This window comes from Oncorhynchus clarkii, chromosome 19, assembly GCF_045791955.1.
Source record: "Oncorhynchus clarkii lewisi isolate Uvic-CL-2024 chromosome 19, UVic_Ocla_1.0, whole genome shotgun sequence".
NCBI classification, from domain to species: Eukaryota; Metazoa; Chordata; class Actinopteri; order Salmoniformes; family Salmonidae; genus Oncorhynchus; species Oncorhynchus clarkii.
In genome coordinates, this window is record NC_092165.1 from 8,430,709 (window position 1) to 8,445,990 (window position 15,282).

General features: G+C 46.6%; 1 protein-coding gene and 1 long non-coding RNA gene across 2 annotated transcripts in view; one reads left to right on the plus strand and one right to left on the minus strand.

Moving 5' to 3' along the window:
• LOC139375531 (protocadherin-7-like) overlaps positions 1–8,007 on the plus strand; it is an 83,293-nt gene extending 75,286 nt beyond the window's left edge. Inside the window, exon 7 of the mRNA XM_071117361.1 lies at positions 7,433–8,007. Within this exon, the coding sequence (XP_070973462.1) occupies positions 7,433–8,007 (575 nt within the window). The remainder of the gene's footprint in view (positions 1–7,432) is intronic.
• Positions 8,008–10,206: 2,199 nt separating this feature from the next.
• LOC139374113 (uncharacterized) lies at positions 10,207–10,750 on the minus strand. The gene is made up of 2 exons (XR_011627647.1): positions 10,542–10,750; positions 10,207–10,475 (listed from the first exon to the last, which is right to left on the minus strand). It is a non-coding gene; the product is annotated as an uncharacterized lncRNA (long non-coding RNA).
• Positions 10,751–15,282: the final 4,532 nt, after the last annotated feature.

Here is a 15,282-nt window from a genome sequence, read left to right on the forward strand (position 1 = left end):
TTGGTATTGGTGTTGGTATTGGTGTTGGTGTTGGTGTTGGTATTGGTGTTGGTATTGGTGTTGGTGTTGGTATTGGTGTTGGTATTGGTGTTGGTGTCGTTATGGTGTTGGTATTGGTGTTGTTATTGGTGTTGGTCTGGTGTTGGTAGTGGTGTTGGTATGGGTGTCATTTTGGTGTTGGTATTGGTGTTGGTATTGGTGTTGGTGTTGGTATTGGTGTTGGTATTGGTGTTGGTAATGGTATTGGTGTTGGTGTTGGTGTTGGTATAGGTGTCATTTTGGTGTTGGTATTGGTATTGGTGTTGGTATTGGTATTGGTGTTGGTGTTGGTATAGGTGTCATTTTGGTGTTGGTATTGGTGTTGGTATTGGTATTGGTGTTGGTATTGGTATTGGTGTTGGTGTTGGTATAGGTGTCATTTTGGTGTTGGTATTGGTGTTGGTGTTGGTGTAGGTGTCATTTTGGTGTTGGTATTGGTATTGGTATTGGTGTTGGTGTTGGTATTGGTGTTGGTGTTGGTATTGGTATTGGTGTTGGTGTTGGTATTAGTATTGGTGTTGGTATTGGTGTTGGTGTTGGTGTAGGTGTCATTTTGGTGTTGGTATTGGTATTGGTGTTGGTATTGGTGTTGGTATTGGTATTGGTATTGGTGTTGGTGTTGGTATTGGTATTGGTGTTGGTGTTGGTGTTGCTATTGGTATTGGTGTTGGTATTGGTGTTGGTGATGGTGTTGGTATTGGTGTTGGTATTGGTGTTGGTATTGGTATTTGGTGTTGGTGTTGGTATTGGTGTTGGTGTTGGTGTTGGTTTTGGTATTGGTATTGGTATTGGTATTGGTATTGGTATTGGTGTTGGTATTGGTGTTGGTATTGGTGTTGGTATTGGTATTGGTGTTGGTGTTGGTATTGGTATTGGTATTGGTATTGGTGTTGGTATTGGTGTTGGTGTTGGTTTTGGTATTGGTATTGGTATTGGTATTGGTATTGGTGTTGGTATTGGTGTTGGTATTGGTGTTGGTATTGGTGTTGGTATTGGTATTGGTGTTGGTGTAGGTGTCATTTTGGTGTTGGTATTGGTGTTGGTATTGGTGTTTGACTTGATACATGTTTCAATATTTTTTCATAAACTAGGTTTCCGATTGGACATAAACTAGGTTTCTGATTGGACATAAACTAGGTTTCTGATTGGACATAAACTAGGTTTCCGATTGGACATAAACTAGGTTTCCGATTGGACATAAACTAGGTTTCTGATTGGACATAAACTAGGTTTCCGATTGGAAGTAAACTAGGTTTCCGATTGGACATAAACTAGGTTTCCGATTGGAAGTAAACTAGGTTTCCGATTGGACATAAACTAGGTTTCCGATTGGACATAAACTAGGTTTCCGATTGGCTGATTGGACATGAACTAGGTTTCCGATTGGACATAAACCACGTTTCTGATTAGACATAAACTAGGTTTCTGATTGGACATAAACTAGGTTTCCGATTGGACATAAACTAGGTTTCTGATTGGACATAAACTAGGTTTCTGATTGGACATAAACTAGGTTTCTGATTGGACATAAACTAGGTTTCTGATTGGACATAAACTAGGTTTCTGATTGGAAATTAACTAGGTTTCTGATTGGACATAAACTAGGTTTCCGATTGGACATAAACTAGGTTTCTGATTGGACATAAACTAGGTTTCTGATTGGACATAAACTATGTTTCCGATTGGACATAAACTAGGTTTCCGATTGGACATAAACTAGGTTTCTGATTGGACATAAACTAGGTTTCTGATTGGCCATAAACTAGGTTTCTGATTGGAAATAAACTAGGTTTCTGATTGGCTGATTGGACATAAACTAGGTTTCTGATTGGCTGATTGGACATAAACTAGGTTTCTGATTGGAAATTAACTAGGTTTCTGATTGGCTGATTGGACATAAACTAGGTTTCTGATTGGACATAAACTAGGTTTCTGATTGGACGTAAACTAGGTTTCTGATTGGACATAAACTAGGTTTCCGATTGGAAATAAACTAGGTTTCTGATTGGCTGATTGGACATAAACTAGGTTTCTGATTGGACATAAACTAGGTTTCTGATTGGACATAAACTAGGTTTCTGATTGGACGTAAACTAGGTTTCTGATTGGACATAAACTAGGTTTCTGATTGGACGTAAACTAGGTTTCTGATTGGACATAAACTAGGTTTCTGATTGGACATAAACTAGGTTTCTGATTGGACATAAACTAGGTTTCTGATTGGACATTTCCGATTGGACGTAAACTAGGTTTCTGATTGGACATGACTGTACATTTGTGGAACTCGTTTCATTTAGAAATCCACTCTGAAAACTCTTGGAAAAGTCATGTAATAACTTAGAAGCTTCTAGTCAGTAAATTACATTTCAGCTTCCATGTGAATGTTAATAAGAGGGGGAAGTACAATGATGATGGGATCATGACCTATAACCGTTGACCTATGACCATTGACTGTTGACCTATGACCTATGACCGTTGACCTATGACTGTTGACCTATGACCGTTGACCTGTGACCGTTGACCTATGACCGTTGACCTATGACTGTTGACCTATGACCGTTGACCTATGACCGTTGACCTACGACCGTTGACCTACGACCGTTGACCTACGACCGTTGACCTACGACCGTTGACCTACGACCGTTGACCTACGACCGTTGACCTGTGACCGTTGACCTACGACCGTTGACCTATGACCGTTCCCTGGATTTCTGGTTTATGAAAGAGAAAATGTCTTTGTTTCCACGAGAGACAGGTGGTTGCTATGGCGACGTTTTACTCTACAAAAATAACGATAAGGTTCTCAGCAATAATAAGAGGTAATCTTACCCTGCTAACCTTAACACGCTTAACTGACCTCAGATCAGTCTACAGAGATCAGCCTGACCTACTCATTTAACTGACCTCAGATCAGTCTACAGAGATCAGCCTGACCTACTCATTTAACTGACCTCAGATCAGGCTACAGAGATTAGTCTCACCTACTCATTTAACTGACCTCAGATCAGTCTACAGAGATCAGCCTGACCTACTCATTTAACTGACCTCAGGTCAGTCTACAGTATTAGTCTGACCTACTCATTTAACTGACCTCAGATCAGTCTACAGTATTAGTCTGACCTACTCATTTAACTGACCTTAATACATTACCATTTAACTGACCTCAGATCAGTCTACAGTGATCAGCCTGACCTACTCATTTAACTGACCTCAGATCAGTCTACAGAGATTAGTCTGACCTACTCATTTAACTGACCTCAGATCAGTCTACAGAGATTAGTCTGACCTACTCATTTAACTGACCTCAGATCAGTCTACAGTATTAGTCTGACCTACTCATTTAACTGACCTCAGATCAGTCTACAGAGATCAGCCTGACCTACTCATTTAACTGACCTCAGATCAGTCTACAGAGATCAGCCTGACCTACTCATTTAACTGACCTCAGATCAGTCTACAGAGATTAGTCTGACCTACTCATTTAACTGACCTCAGATCAGTCTACAGTATTAGTCTGACCTACTCATTTAACTGACCTCAGATCAGTCTACAGAGATCAGCCTGACCTACTCATTTAACTGACCTCAGATCAGTCTACAGAGATCAGCCTGACCTACTCATTTAACTGACCTCAGATCAGTCTACAGAGATTAGTCTGACCTACTCATTTAACTGACCTCAGATCAGTCTACAGTATTAGTCTGACCTACTCATTTAACTGACCTTAATACATTACCATTTAACTGACCTCAGATCAGTCTACAGTATTAGTCTGACCTACTCATTTAACTGACCTCAGGTCAGTCTACAGTATTAGTCTGACCTACTCATTTAACTGACCTCAGATCAGGCTACAGAGAATAGTCTCACCTACTCATTTAACTGACCTCAGATCAGGCTACAGAGATTAGTCTCACCTACTCATTTAACTGACCTTAATACATTACCATTTAACTGACCTCAGATCAGTCTACAGTGATTAGTCTCACCTACTCATTTTAAATGTGTCCCTCTATGCACTTCACATATCTAGAGATCCCTTTAAATTAGTCTAGATGCATCCATTTCCTGTAGGCATAATCCTCTCACATGTGACATGTAGAGATCCCTTTAAATAAGTCTAGATGCATCCATTTCCTGTAGGCATAATCCTCTCACATGTGACATGTAGAGATCCCTTTAAAAAATGATTTAGAGACACCTTTAAATAAATGAATCTGTCTCCTGTAGGCATAATCCTCTCACATATGACATGTAGAGATCCCTTTAAAAAATGATTTAGAGACACCTTTAAATAAATAAATCTGTCTCCTGTAGGCATAATCCTCTCACATATGACATCAGTCCTTAACAGATTGACCTTTGACATTTGAACCTTTGACCTTTTGGGGCTGTTGGAACGTGTTATTATATTTTAGGAAAAGCTTTGAATCCCTTGAATGCAGTCAGTATTTTTCTATTCAGTTATATACACTATGCTCTCGATTATATATCTAGTATGTAAGTATCTCTGTCTGTTTGTCTGTGTCTCTGTCTCTGCCCCTCTCTCTCTGTGTCTCTGTGTCTCTCTGTGTCTCTCTCTCCTTTTATATATCTAGTATGTAAGTATCTCTGTCTGTCTGTCTCTCTGCCCCTCTCTCTCTGTGTCTCTGTCTCTCTGTGTCTCTGTCTCTCTGTGTCTCTCTCTCCTTTTATATATCTAGTATGTAAGTATCTCTGTCTGTCTGTTTGTCTGTCTGTCTGTGTCTCTCTCTCTGTGTCTCTGTCTCTCTGCCCCTCTCTCTCTGTGTCTCTGTCTCTCTGTGTCTCTCTCTCCTTTTATATATCTAGTATGTAAGTATCTCTGTCTGTCTGTCTGTCTGTCTGTCTGTCTGTGTCTCTGTCTCTGTGTCTCTGTCTCCTTTTATATATCTAGTATGTAAGTATCTCTGTCTCTCTGCCCCTCTCTCTCTGTGTCTCTGTCTCTCTGTGTCTCTCTCTCCTTTTATATATCTAGTATGTAAGTATCTCTGTCTGTCTGTTTGTCTGTCTGTCTGTGTCTCTCTCTCCTTTTATATATCTAGTATGTAAGTATCTCTGTCTGTCTGTTTGTCTGTCTGTCTCTCTGCCCCTCTCTCTCTGTGTCTCTGTCTCTCTGTGTCTCTGTCTCCTTTTATATATCTAGTATGTAAGTATCTCTGTCTGTCTGTCTGTCTCTCTGCCCCTCTCTCTCTGTGTCTCTGTCTCTCTGTGTCTCTCTCTCCTTTTATATATCTAGTATGTAAGTATCTCTGTCTGTCTGTTTGTCTGTCTGTCTGTGTCTCTCTCTCCTTTTATATATCTAGTATGTAAGTATCTCTGTCTGTCTGTCTGTCTGTCTGTCTCTCTGCCCCTCTCTCTCTGTGTCTCTGTCTCTCTGTGTCTCTGTCTCCTTTTATATATCTAGTATGTAAGTATCTCTGTCTGTCTGTCTGTCTCTCTGCCCCTCTCTCTCTGTGTCTCTGTCTCTCTGTGTCTCTGTCTCCTTTTATATATCTAGTATGTAAGTCTGTTTGTCTGTCTCTCTGCCCCTCTCTCTCTGCCCCTCTCTCTCTGTGTCTCTGTCTCTCTGTGTCTCTCTCTCCTTTTATATATCTAGTATGTAAGTCTGTTTGTCTGTCTCTCTGCCCCTCTCTCTCTGTGTCTCTGTCTCTCTGTGTCTCTCTCTCCTTTTATATATCTAGTATGTAAGTATCTCTGTCTGTCTGTTTGTCTGTTTGCCAATAGGTTTCCCATGTTTTTTAAATACCATATTTATATACTTTCTCTCTCTCTCCCTCCACTTAACTGTAGATGCCAGGCAGATAAAATGTGTTTGAGTCTGTATTATATTTTAACAATATATCTTTCTCCCCTCTCACACTCCCTCTCTCCTCCCTCGCTCTCTCCTCCCTCCCTCTCTCCTCTCCCCTCTCACACTCCCTCGCTCTCTCCTCCCTCCCTCTCACACTCCCTCGCTCTCTCCTCCCTCCCTCTCACACTCCCTCGCTCTCTCCTCCCTCCCTCTCACACTCCCTCGCTCTCTCCTCCCTCGCTCTCTCCTCCCTCCCTCTCTCCTCCCTCCCTCTCTCCTCCCTCCCTCTCACACTCCCTCCCTCTCACACTCCCTCCCTCTCTCCTCCCTCGCTCTCTCCTCCCTCCCTCTCACACTCCCTCGCTCTCTCCTCCCCCCTCTCACACTCCCTCGCTCTCTCCTCCCTCCCTCTCTCCTCCCTCCCTCTCACACTCCCTCCCTCTCACACTCCCTCCCTCTCTCCTCCCTCGCTCTCTCCTCCCTCCCTCTCACACTCCCTCGCTCTCTCCTCCCCCCTCTCACACTCCCTCGCTCTCTCCTCCCTCCCTTTCTCTCCCTCCCTCTCACACTCCCTCGCTCTCTCCTCCCTCCCTCTCACACTCCCTCGCTCTCTCCTCCCTCCCTCTCTCCTCCCTCCCTCTCTCCTCCCTCCCTCTCACACTCCCTCGCTCTCTCCTCCCTCCCTCTCACACTCCCTCGCTCTCTCCTCCCTCCCTCTCTCCTCCCTCCCTCTCACACTCCCTCGCTCTCTCCTCCCTCCCTCTCTCCTCCCTCCCTCTCTCCTCCCTCCCTCTCACACTCCCTCCCTCTCACACTCCCTCCCTCTCTCCTCCCTCCCTCTCTCCTCCCTCCCTCTCACACTCCCTCCCTCTCTCCTCCCTCCCTCTCTCCTCCCTCCCTCTCTCCTCCCTCCCTCTCTCCTCCCTCCCTCTCACACTCCCTCGCTCTCTCCTCCCTCCCTCTCACACTCCCTCGCTCTCTCCTCCCTCCCTCTCCCCTCCCTCTCCCCTCCCTTCCTCTCTCCTCCCTCCCTCTCACACTCCCTCGCTCTCTCCTCCCTCCCTCTCTCCTCCCTCCCTCTCACACTCCCTCGCTCTCTCCTCCCTTGCTCTCTCCTCCCTCCCTCTCACACTCCCTCCCTCTCTCCTCCCTCCCTCTCTCCACCCTCGCTCTCTCCTCCCTCCCTCTCTCCTCCCTCCCTCTCACACTCCCTCGCTCTCTCCTCCCTCCCTCTCTCCTCCCTCCCTCTCACACTCCCTCGCTCTCTCCTCCCTCGCTCTCTCCTCCCTCCCTCTCACACTCCCTCCCTCTCTCCTCCCTCCCTCTCTCCTCCCTCGCTCTCTCCTCTCTCCCTCTCTCCTCCCTCCCTCTCACATTCCCCCCCTCCCTCTCCCCTCCCTCTCTCCTCCATCCCTCTCACACTCCCTCGCTCTCTCCTCCCTCCCTCTCTCCTCCCTCCCTCCCTCTCCCCTCCCTTTCTCCTCCCTCCCTCTCACACGCCCTCGCTCTCTCCTCCCTCCCTCTCTCCTCCCTCCCTCTCACATTCCCTCCCTCCCTCCCTCCATCCTTCTCTTTCTCCAGATGCCAGACAGCTCCCAGACGTAGCCCTGACAGGGAAGTGCACTAGGGAGTGTGATGAGTTTGGACACTCCGACACTTGTTGGATGCCCGCCGCTATCCGCCCGTCGCCTCGGCAACACCAGCGCCAGCGCCACGTCAGCGAGCCGCCCCGCCTGTCCACCTTCGCCTCCCCTGGCAACGACAACAACAATAACCATGACGACGATGATGAGGAAGATAGTGACAGCGAGAGCGCCGGCAGCGCCGGGAGTTCCGAACCGGGCGTAGTCAGCGTGGGAGTTGGCGGAGGAGGTCAGAGGTTACCGTTAGCCAATGGGGATCCTCTCGGCAGCCTGGTGGGCAGAGACAGGATGAACCGGAACATGGGCGACCACAACCGGAACCTACTCAACCGGAAGATGACGTCAGCGTCGTACGACACGTTCAGCTCCGCCGGGTTCGGGAGACGCCATCACGAGGAGGATAGGGGGGGTCAGGGCAGGGTCAACCCTCCGGAAGTTATACCATTAACTAGGACCGGGGACTACAAGACCACGTCGTGCCTCACGCTCTCCCGTAGAGAGGTCTACCTGTAAGAGCAGGATGGATGGATCAGTCCACTGCTGCTGCACCCTTTTGCTGATGGAATGGAACATTCCATCCCTGTTTGTTCTGATGAAATGGAACAGCCCACTTCTAGACATTGGAATGAAATGGTCCGTTTCTGTTGTAGTTCCTTTGTTGAGAACTTTGACCAGCTGTGAATAATAACAATAATAACAATAATAACAACACCTTAAGAAGAGAGGACCGCTCAGTGGGTTTGGGTTTGGTTTGGAGACAAGACACCACACAACTACAAAGCCACAAAAAAAAGAACACTGGGACCTTAGACTCCAAGAAGAAATGACTATAAGGTGTAAATAAAAAAGATGAATGGTGTGAATTAACTGAACACCCCCCCATCCCCCATCCCCCAAAGAAAACTACGATTTAATCGAATCTGAACTTTTGGATGGTAAAAACATCATATTTATGTGGATGGTGAGGAGGGAGATGGATCCATGGATCTCCTTTGGGAGAGAGAGAGAGCAGTTCTGACTGACTTCATCTAATCTGGGTAGAAGTTTCTCTCAAAAAACAGATCTAGGATCAGTTTACTCTTCCCTGAATCCTAACCTGAAGTATTACAGGAAGCAACACAATACTGAACTGAGATCAGTGTCAAGTGTTAACTTCTTTCTTCTCTCTTTTTTTTTAATACTCTTTAAAGTTAATCAGATGCATGTCTAACCTCCCACCAACAGGGGAGCTGTGGGGAGATGGGAGAGAGATGGAGGAACTGGGCCTGACGCCGTACACGTCTCAGGACCAATGGGAACACTCGCTGAGGTGTATGTGACCAATGCAATTTGATTTGAAGACTTATGATCGGACAGATCTGAATTTGACTAATGTGGCGAACCCGATGACGGGACGCCATGAAGGTTTAACCAATCAAACGGTAGGACCAACGAGCTGTCGTTGTAAAAAGGAATTTGAATGGATTTCATGCTCATCAATCAAATGTGATTTAAACCTAATCCACCAATCATCATATGGCATTATTGACAAGTAGCATCGAGATATTAACCAACCGTACAACGAGGATTATCAGAATCTAACCAATCACGGACAATATATTTTTCAGTAACAACCAATCGGATTCTTTGGCAAAGACGAGGATTTAGGAAAAGATAACTGATTGAAAAAAAAACATCAGGTATTTTTGAAAACACAAAAGACTTGGGAGGCAAAAACAATGTGACGTTAACACAGATATGAGCCAGAATCCCTGGGAATACGAGGTCCATACGAGTATCAGTGCCAACGTTTCCCAGCTTTTTCTAATGAAAAAATGACACTTTTTCTGTCTTTCTGCTCTACTCTTGCTGAAGCTAAATTCTAGTCTCTCCCAAAATTCCAAGGTTTTTCAGAAATCCTGGTTGGAGGATTACGGATTTCCTACCTATTCCGAGGAATCTTTTATAATCGGGATTCCTGAAAAAAACCTGGGGATTTTGGGAAAGTTAGTGGTTAGTTAATTACCTAGACTGTACAGATATGTGGTTTATGTGGTTTAGACTGGCAGTGTTCCAACACTGTCATCCATTCATTAAGGCCATTACTCTACCGTGCTGAGCACCAGTTACTTCATTCATTATGTATATCAGGATCTTCCCTCTCTCACACACACAATGTAGTGAAACACACACACACTCACACACACTCAGTGATACCATACCCACACAACATAGACGTGCGAGATGCACACACACACACACACACACACACACACACTCAATGAAACCATACCCACACAACATAGACGTGCGACATGCACACACACACACATACACACACACACACACACACACACACACACACACACACACACACACATAATGTATCTACATGCATTTCACCATACTTTAACATATAACATGTTGCCTCTGAAAACTAGCTTTTTGCCTGCCCCCCCCCCCCCCCCCCCCTTCCCCCCCATCTTCACCCCCCTCCCCCTCCCCTCCTCTCCCCCCCCCTTCATGTCAACTTGTATTTAAATAAGTCTTTCAACACATTAAAGGGATGTTTTGGTCTATATAGCGGCTCTACATTAAAGGGATGTTTAAACTATTCCTCTAACAGTACATAGAACAAACCAACATTTTCGGGTCAAAAAAATAACTCGAACTCTTCTTCTGCATGGAATAAAAACAGCTAAATGCTAATTTGTTTTTTTTTTGGGGGGGGGGGGGGGGGGGAGTGGGAAACCAGACGCCTTCTTTTTGGAGATATTATGCATCTCTGAAAACATGATGTATGTTTCTATGTGTGTGTTTGTATGTGAGGGAGAAGGATAGAAGGAGAGAGGGAGAGAGAGCATCAGTGTGTGAAGTCATCACAAGGAGAGGAAGAGAGAGAAACCGCGTCCCTCTGTGAGGTTATTCGCTGTAGCAATTTGAGAGAAAAGGAGAAACTCCTTATCACCCCGTGGAAGGACTGTAGGGTCCAGGGGCTACACCTTAACCATCTAAAATAGCATCCTCTCCTTGTCTCCTTTCTAAAAGGAAGCCAGAATCATCTACACCTTAACCATCTAAAATAGCATCCTCTCCTTGTCTCCTTTCTAAAAGGAAGCCAGAATCTTCTACACCTTAAAAGTCTAAAGAAAGATCACTCACCATATAATCAGTGACTTTAACTTCAGTTACACACTAACCAACTCTCAGGTAAGACTTGACACAATGTGTACAGTACGTTGTTTGTAAAGCAAGCGGCTGGGTTTATACATGAAAACAAAACCATGAATTCTCCCTTAGAATTAGAATTGAGTTCTAATTCAATCCCTTAGAATTCGATTTAGAATTGAGTTCTAATTCAATCCATTAGAATTCGATTTAGAATTGAGTTCTAATTCAATCCCTTAGAATTCGATTTAGAATTGAGTTCTAATTCAATCCCTTAGAATTCGATTTAGAATTGAGTTCTAATTCCATCCCTTAGAATTCGATTTAGAATTGAGTTCTAATTCAATCCCCCAGAATGTGAGTTAGAATTGAGTTGTAGTTCTATGGTTCCCCTCTCTCTCTCTCTCCACTCTCCTCTATGGTGTCACTGACCTTCTCAAACCTTCCTCCCTCTAACCTCTTGTCTCCCAACCGGCTGTCTCTGAAGCTCTGTGATTGGTGGACTGGACTCAGCGGTGCGCTGATGTGACAATGAACAGAAGTTCTGTTTGGGTTCTAGTTCCAGAACGTTGGGTTCCAATCCGGAATGCTCGAAGGGGATTGGTTGTCTACGCCATAATCCTACCTTGGTTTTCTAGCTCACCTTGAGCCACTGACATATAGTACACACTATGTAGTAACCATGACCACACTGTCCCTGGATATACGGAAATCATGGAGCTGGATTCCAACCCACAGGGTCTGGATTCAGGAGCTGAGTTAGCCCTAACGGACCGGGAGAACTTTGCTACAAGAGACTCTGAAAACAATGATTTGTGTTTATTACAAGACAGATCTTTTTTTCCCGGGAAGTCAAACTGCTGTTTTAATGCAGAGTCTCGTACAGACATCCTACCCTACTACCACACTACCCTACCTTTCCTTCCCCGGCCGAACACGGACCTATAGGAACATCAATCTGTGTCTGCGTACGGTATGGCACCCTAGTCCCTATGGAAGACATATAGGGAGGGGGTCAGTCGTCAAAAGTCGGCTAAAGTCGTGAAGTGTGCAGGGATTAGGGAGGCATTTGGGAGGCTGGCACGGTGTGGGAGTATGTCTGTTTTATATACTGCACGTTTAAAGACAATTTAAATCACTTCTTCTTAGCCCTGTTATGTGGGCCTGGAGAGAGAGAGGACAGGGTGATAACAGGCCTGGAGAGATAGAGGACAGGGTGATAACAGGCCTGGAGAGATAGAGAGGACAGGGTGACAACAGGCCTGGAGAGATAGAGGACAGGGTGATAACAGGCCTGGAGAGATAGAGGACAGGGTGACAACAGGCCTGGAGAGATAGAGGGCAGGGTGATAACAGGCCTGGAGAGATAGAGGACAGGGTGACAACAGGCCTGGAGAGATAGAGGACAGGGTGATAACAGGCCTGGAGAGATAGAGGACAGGGTGATAACAGGCCTGGAGCGATAGAGGACAGGGTGATAACAGGCCTGGAGAGATAGAGAGGATGGGGTGAAAACAGGCCTGGAGAGATAGAGGACAGGGTGATAACAGGCCTGGAGAGATAGAGGACAGGGTGACAACAGGCCTGGAGAGATAGAGGACAGGGTGATAACAGGCCTGGAGAGATAGAGGACAGGGTGACAACAGGCCTGGAGAGATAGAGAGGATGGGGTGAAAACAGGCCTGGAGAGATAGAGGACAGGGTGACAACAGGCCTGGAGAGATAGAGGACAGGGTGACAACAGGCCTGGAGAGATAGAGAGGATGTGGTGAAAACAGGCCTGGAGAGATAGAGGACAGGGTGACAACAGGCCTGGAGAGATAGAGGACAGGGTGACAACAGGCCTGGAGAGATAGAGGACAGGGTGACAACAGGCCTGGAGAGATAGAGGACAGGGTGATAACAGGCCTGGAGAGATAGAGGACAGGGTGATAACAGGCCTGGAAAGAGAGAGGACAGGGTGATAACAGGCCTGGAGAGATAGAGGACAGGGTGACAACAGGCCTGGAGAGATAGAGGACAGGGTGATAACAGGCCTGGAGAGATAGAGGACAGGGTGATAACAGGCCTGGAGAGATAGAGGACAGGGTGATAACAGACCTGGAGAGATAGAGGACAGGGTGACAACAGGCCTGGAGAGATAGAGGACAGGGTGATAACAGACCTGGAGAGATAGAGGACAGGGTGATAACAGACCTGGAGAGATAGAGAGGACAGGGTGATAACAGACCTGGAGAGATAGAGGACAGGGTGATAACAGGCCTGGAGAGATAGAGAGGACAGGGTGATAACAGACCTGGAGAGATAGAGGACAGGGTGATAACAGGCCTGGAGAGATAGAGAGGACAGGGTGATAACAGACCTGGAGAGATAGAGGACAGGGTGATAACAGGCCTGGAGAGATAGAGAGGACAGGGTGATAACAGACCTGGAGAGATAGAGGACAGGGTGATAACAGGCCTGGAGAGATAGAGGACAGGGTGATAACAGACCTGGAGAGATAGAGAGGACAGGGTGATAACAGACCTGGAGAGATAGAGGACAGGGTGATAACAGGCCTGGAGAGATAGAGAGGACAGGGTGATAACAGACCTGGAGAGATAGAGGACAGGGTGATAACAGGCCTGGAGAGATAGAGAGGACAGGGTGATAACAGACCTGGAGAGATAGAGGACAGGGTGATAACAGGCCTGGAGAGATAGAGAGGACAGGGTGATAACAGACCTGGAGAGATAGAGGACAGGGTGATAACAGGCCTGGAGAGATAGAGAGGACAGGGTGATAACAGGCCTGGAGAGATAGAAGACAGGGTGACAACAGGCCTGGAGAGATAGAGGACAGGGTGATAACAGACCTGGAGAGATAGAGAGGACAGGGTGATAACAGGCCTGGAGAGATAGAGGACAGGGTGATAACAGGCCTGGAGAGATAGAGGACAGGGTGATAACAGACCTGAAGAGATAGAGGACAGGGTGACAACAGGCCTGGAGAGATAGAGGACAGGGTGATAACAGACCTGGAGAGATAGAGGACAGGGTGATAACAGGCCTGGAGAGAGATAGAGGACAGGGTGATAACAGGCCTGGAGAGATAGAGGACAGGGTGATAACAGACCTGAAGAGATAGAGGACAGGGTGATAACAGGCCTGGAGAGAGATAGAGGACAGGGTGATAACAGGCCTGTAGAGAGATAGAGGACAGGGTGATAACAGGGTGATAACAGACCTGAAGAGATAGAGGACAGGGTGACAACAGGCCTGGAGAGATAGAGGACAGGGTGATAACAGACCTGGAGAGATAGAGGACAGGGTGATAACAGGCCTGGAGAGAGATAGAGGACAGGGTGATAACAGGCCTGGAGAGATAGAGGACAGGGTGATAACAGGCCTGGAGAGATAGAGAGATAGAGGACAGGGTGATAACAGACCTGAAGAGATAGAGGACAGGGTGATAACAGACCTGGAGAGATAGAGGACAGGGTGATAACAGACCTGAAGAGATAGAGGACAGGGTGATAACAGGCCTGGAGAGATAGAGGACAGGGTGATAACAGGCCTGGAGAGATAGAGAGATAGAGGACAGGGTGATAACAGACCTGGAGAGATAGAGGACAGGGTGATAACAGGCCTGGAGAGATAGAGGACAGGGTGATAACAGGCCTGGAGAGATAGAGGACAGGGTGACAACAGACCTGGAGAGATAGAGAGATAGAGGACAGGGTGATAACAGGCCTGGAGAGATAGAGGACAGGGTGATAACAGACCTGGAGAGATAGAGAGGACAGGGTGACAACAGGCCTGGAGAGATAGAGAGATAGAGGACAGGGTGATAACAGGCCTGGAGAGATAGAGGACAGGGTGATAACAGGCCTGGAGAGATAGAGGACAGGGTGATAACAGGCCTGGAGAGATAGAGGACAGGGTGATAACAGGCCTGGAGAGATAGAGGACAGGGTGATAACAGACCTGGAGAGATAGAGGACAGGGTGATAACAGACCTGGAGAGATAGAGGACAGGGTGATAACAGGCCTGGAGAGAGATAGAGGACAGGGTGATAACAGGCCTGGAGAGAGATAGAGGACAGGGTGATAACAGGCCTGGAGAGATAGAGGACAGGGTGATAACAGACCTGGAGAGATAGAGGACAGGGTGATAACAGGCCTGGAGAGATAGAGGACAGGGTGATAACAGGCCTGGAGAGATAGAGGACAGGGTGATAACAGACCTGGAGAGATAGAGGACAGGGTGATAACAGACCTGGAGAGATAGAGAGGACAGGGTGATAACAGACCTGGAGAGATAGAGGACAGGGTGATAACAGACCTGGAGAGAGGACAGGGTGATAACAGGCCTGGAGAGATAGAGGACAGGGTGATAACAGACCTGGAGAGATAGAGAGGACAGGGTGATAACAGACCTGGAGAGATAGAGGACAGGGTGACAACAAGGTTAATGTCGTCTTAAAGAGATATTTGCATTCACCTGTTTAGGACTTTTTGAAAGGTGACACCTCCACTGCATCCTAAATGGTACCCTATATAGTGCACTACTTATGACCAGAGCCTGTGGCCCAAGTAGTGCGCTATATAGGGAATAGGGTGCCTTTTGAAATCCTGATTGGTCGATTACCTAATAGCCATC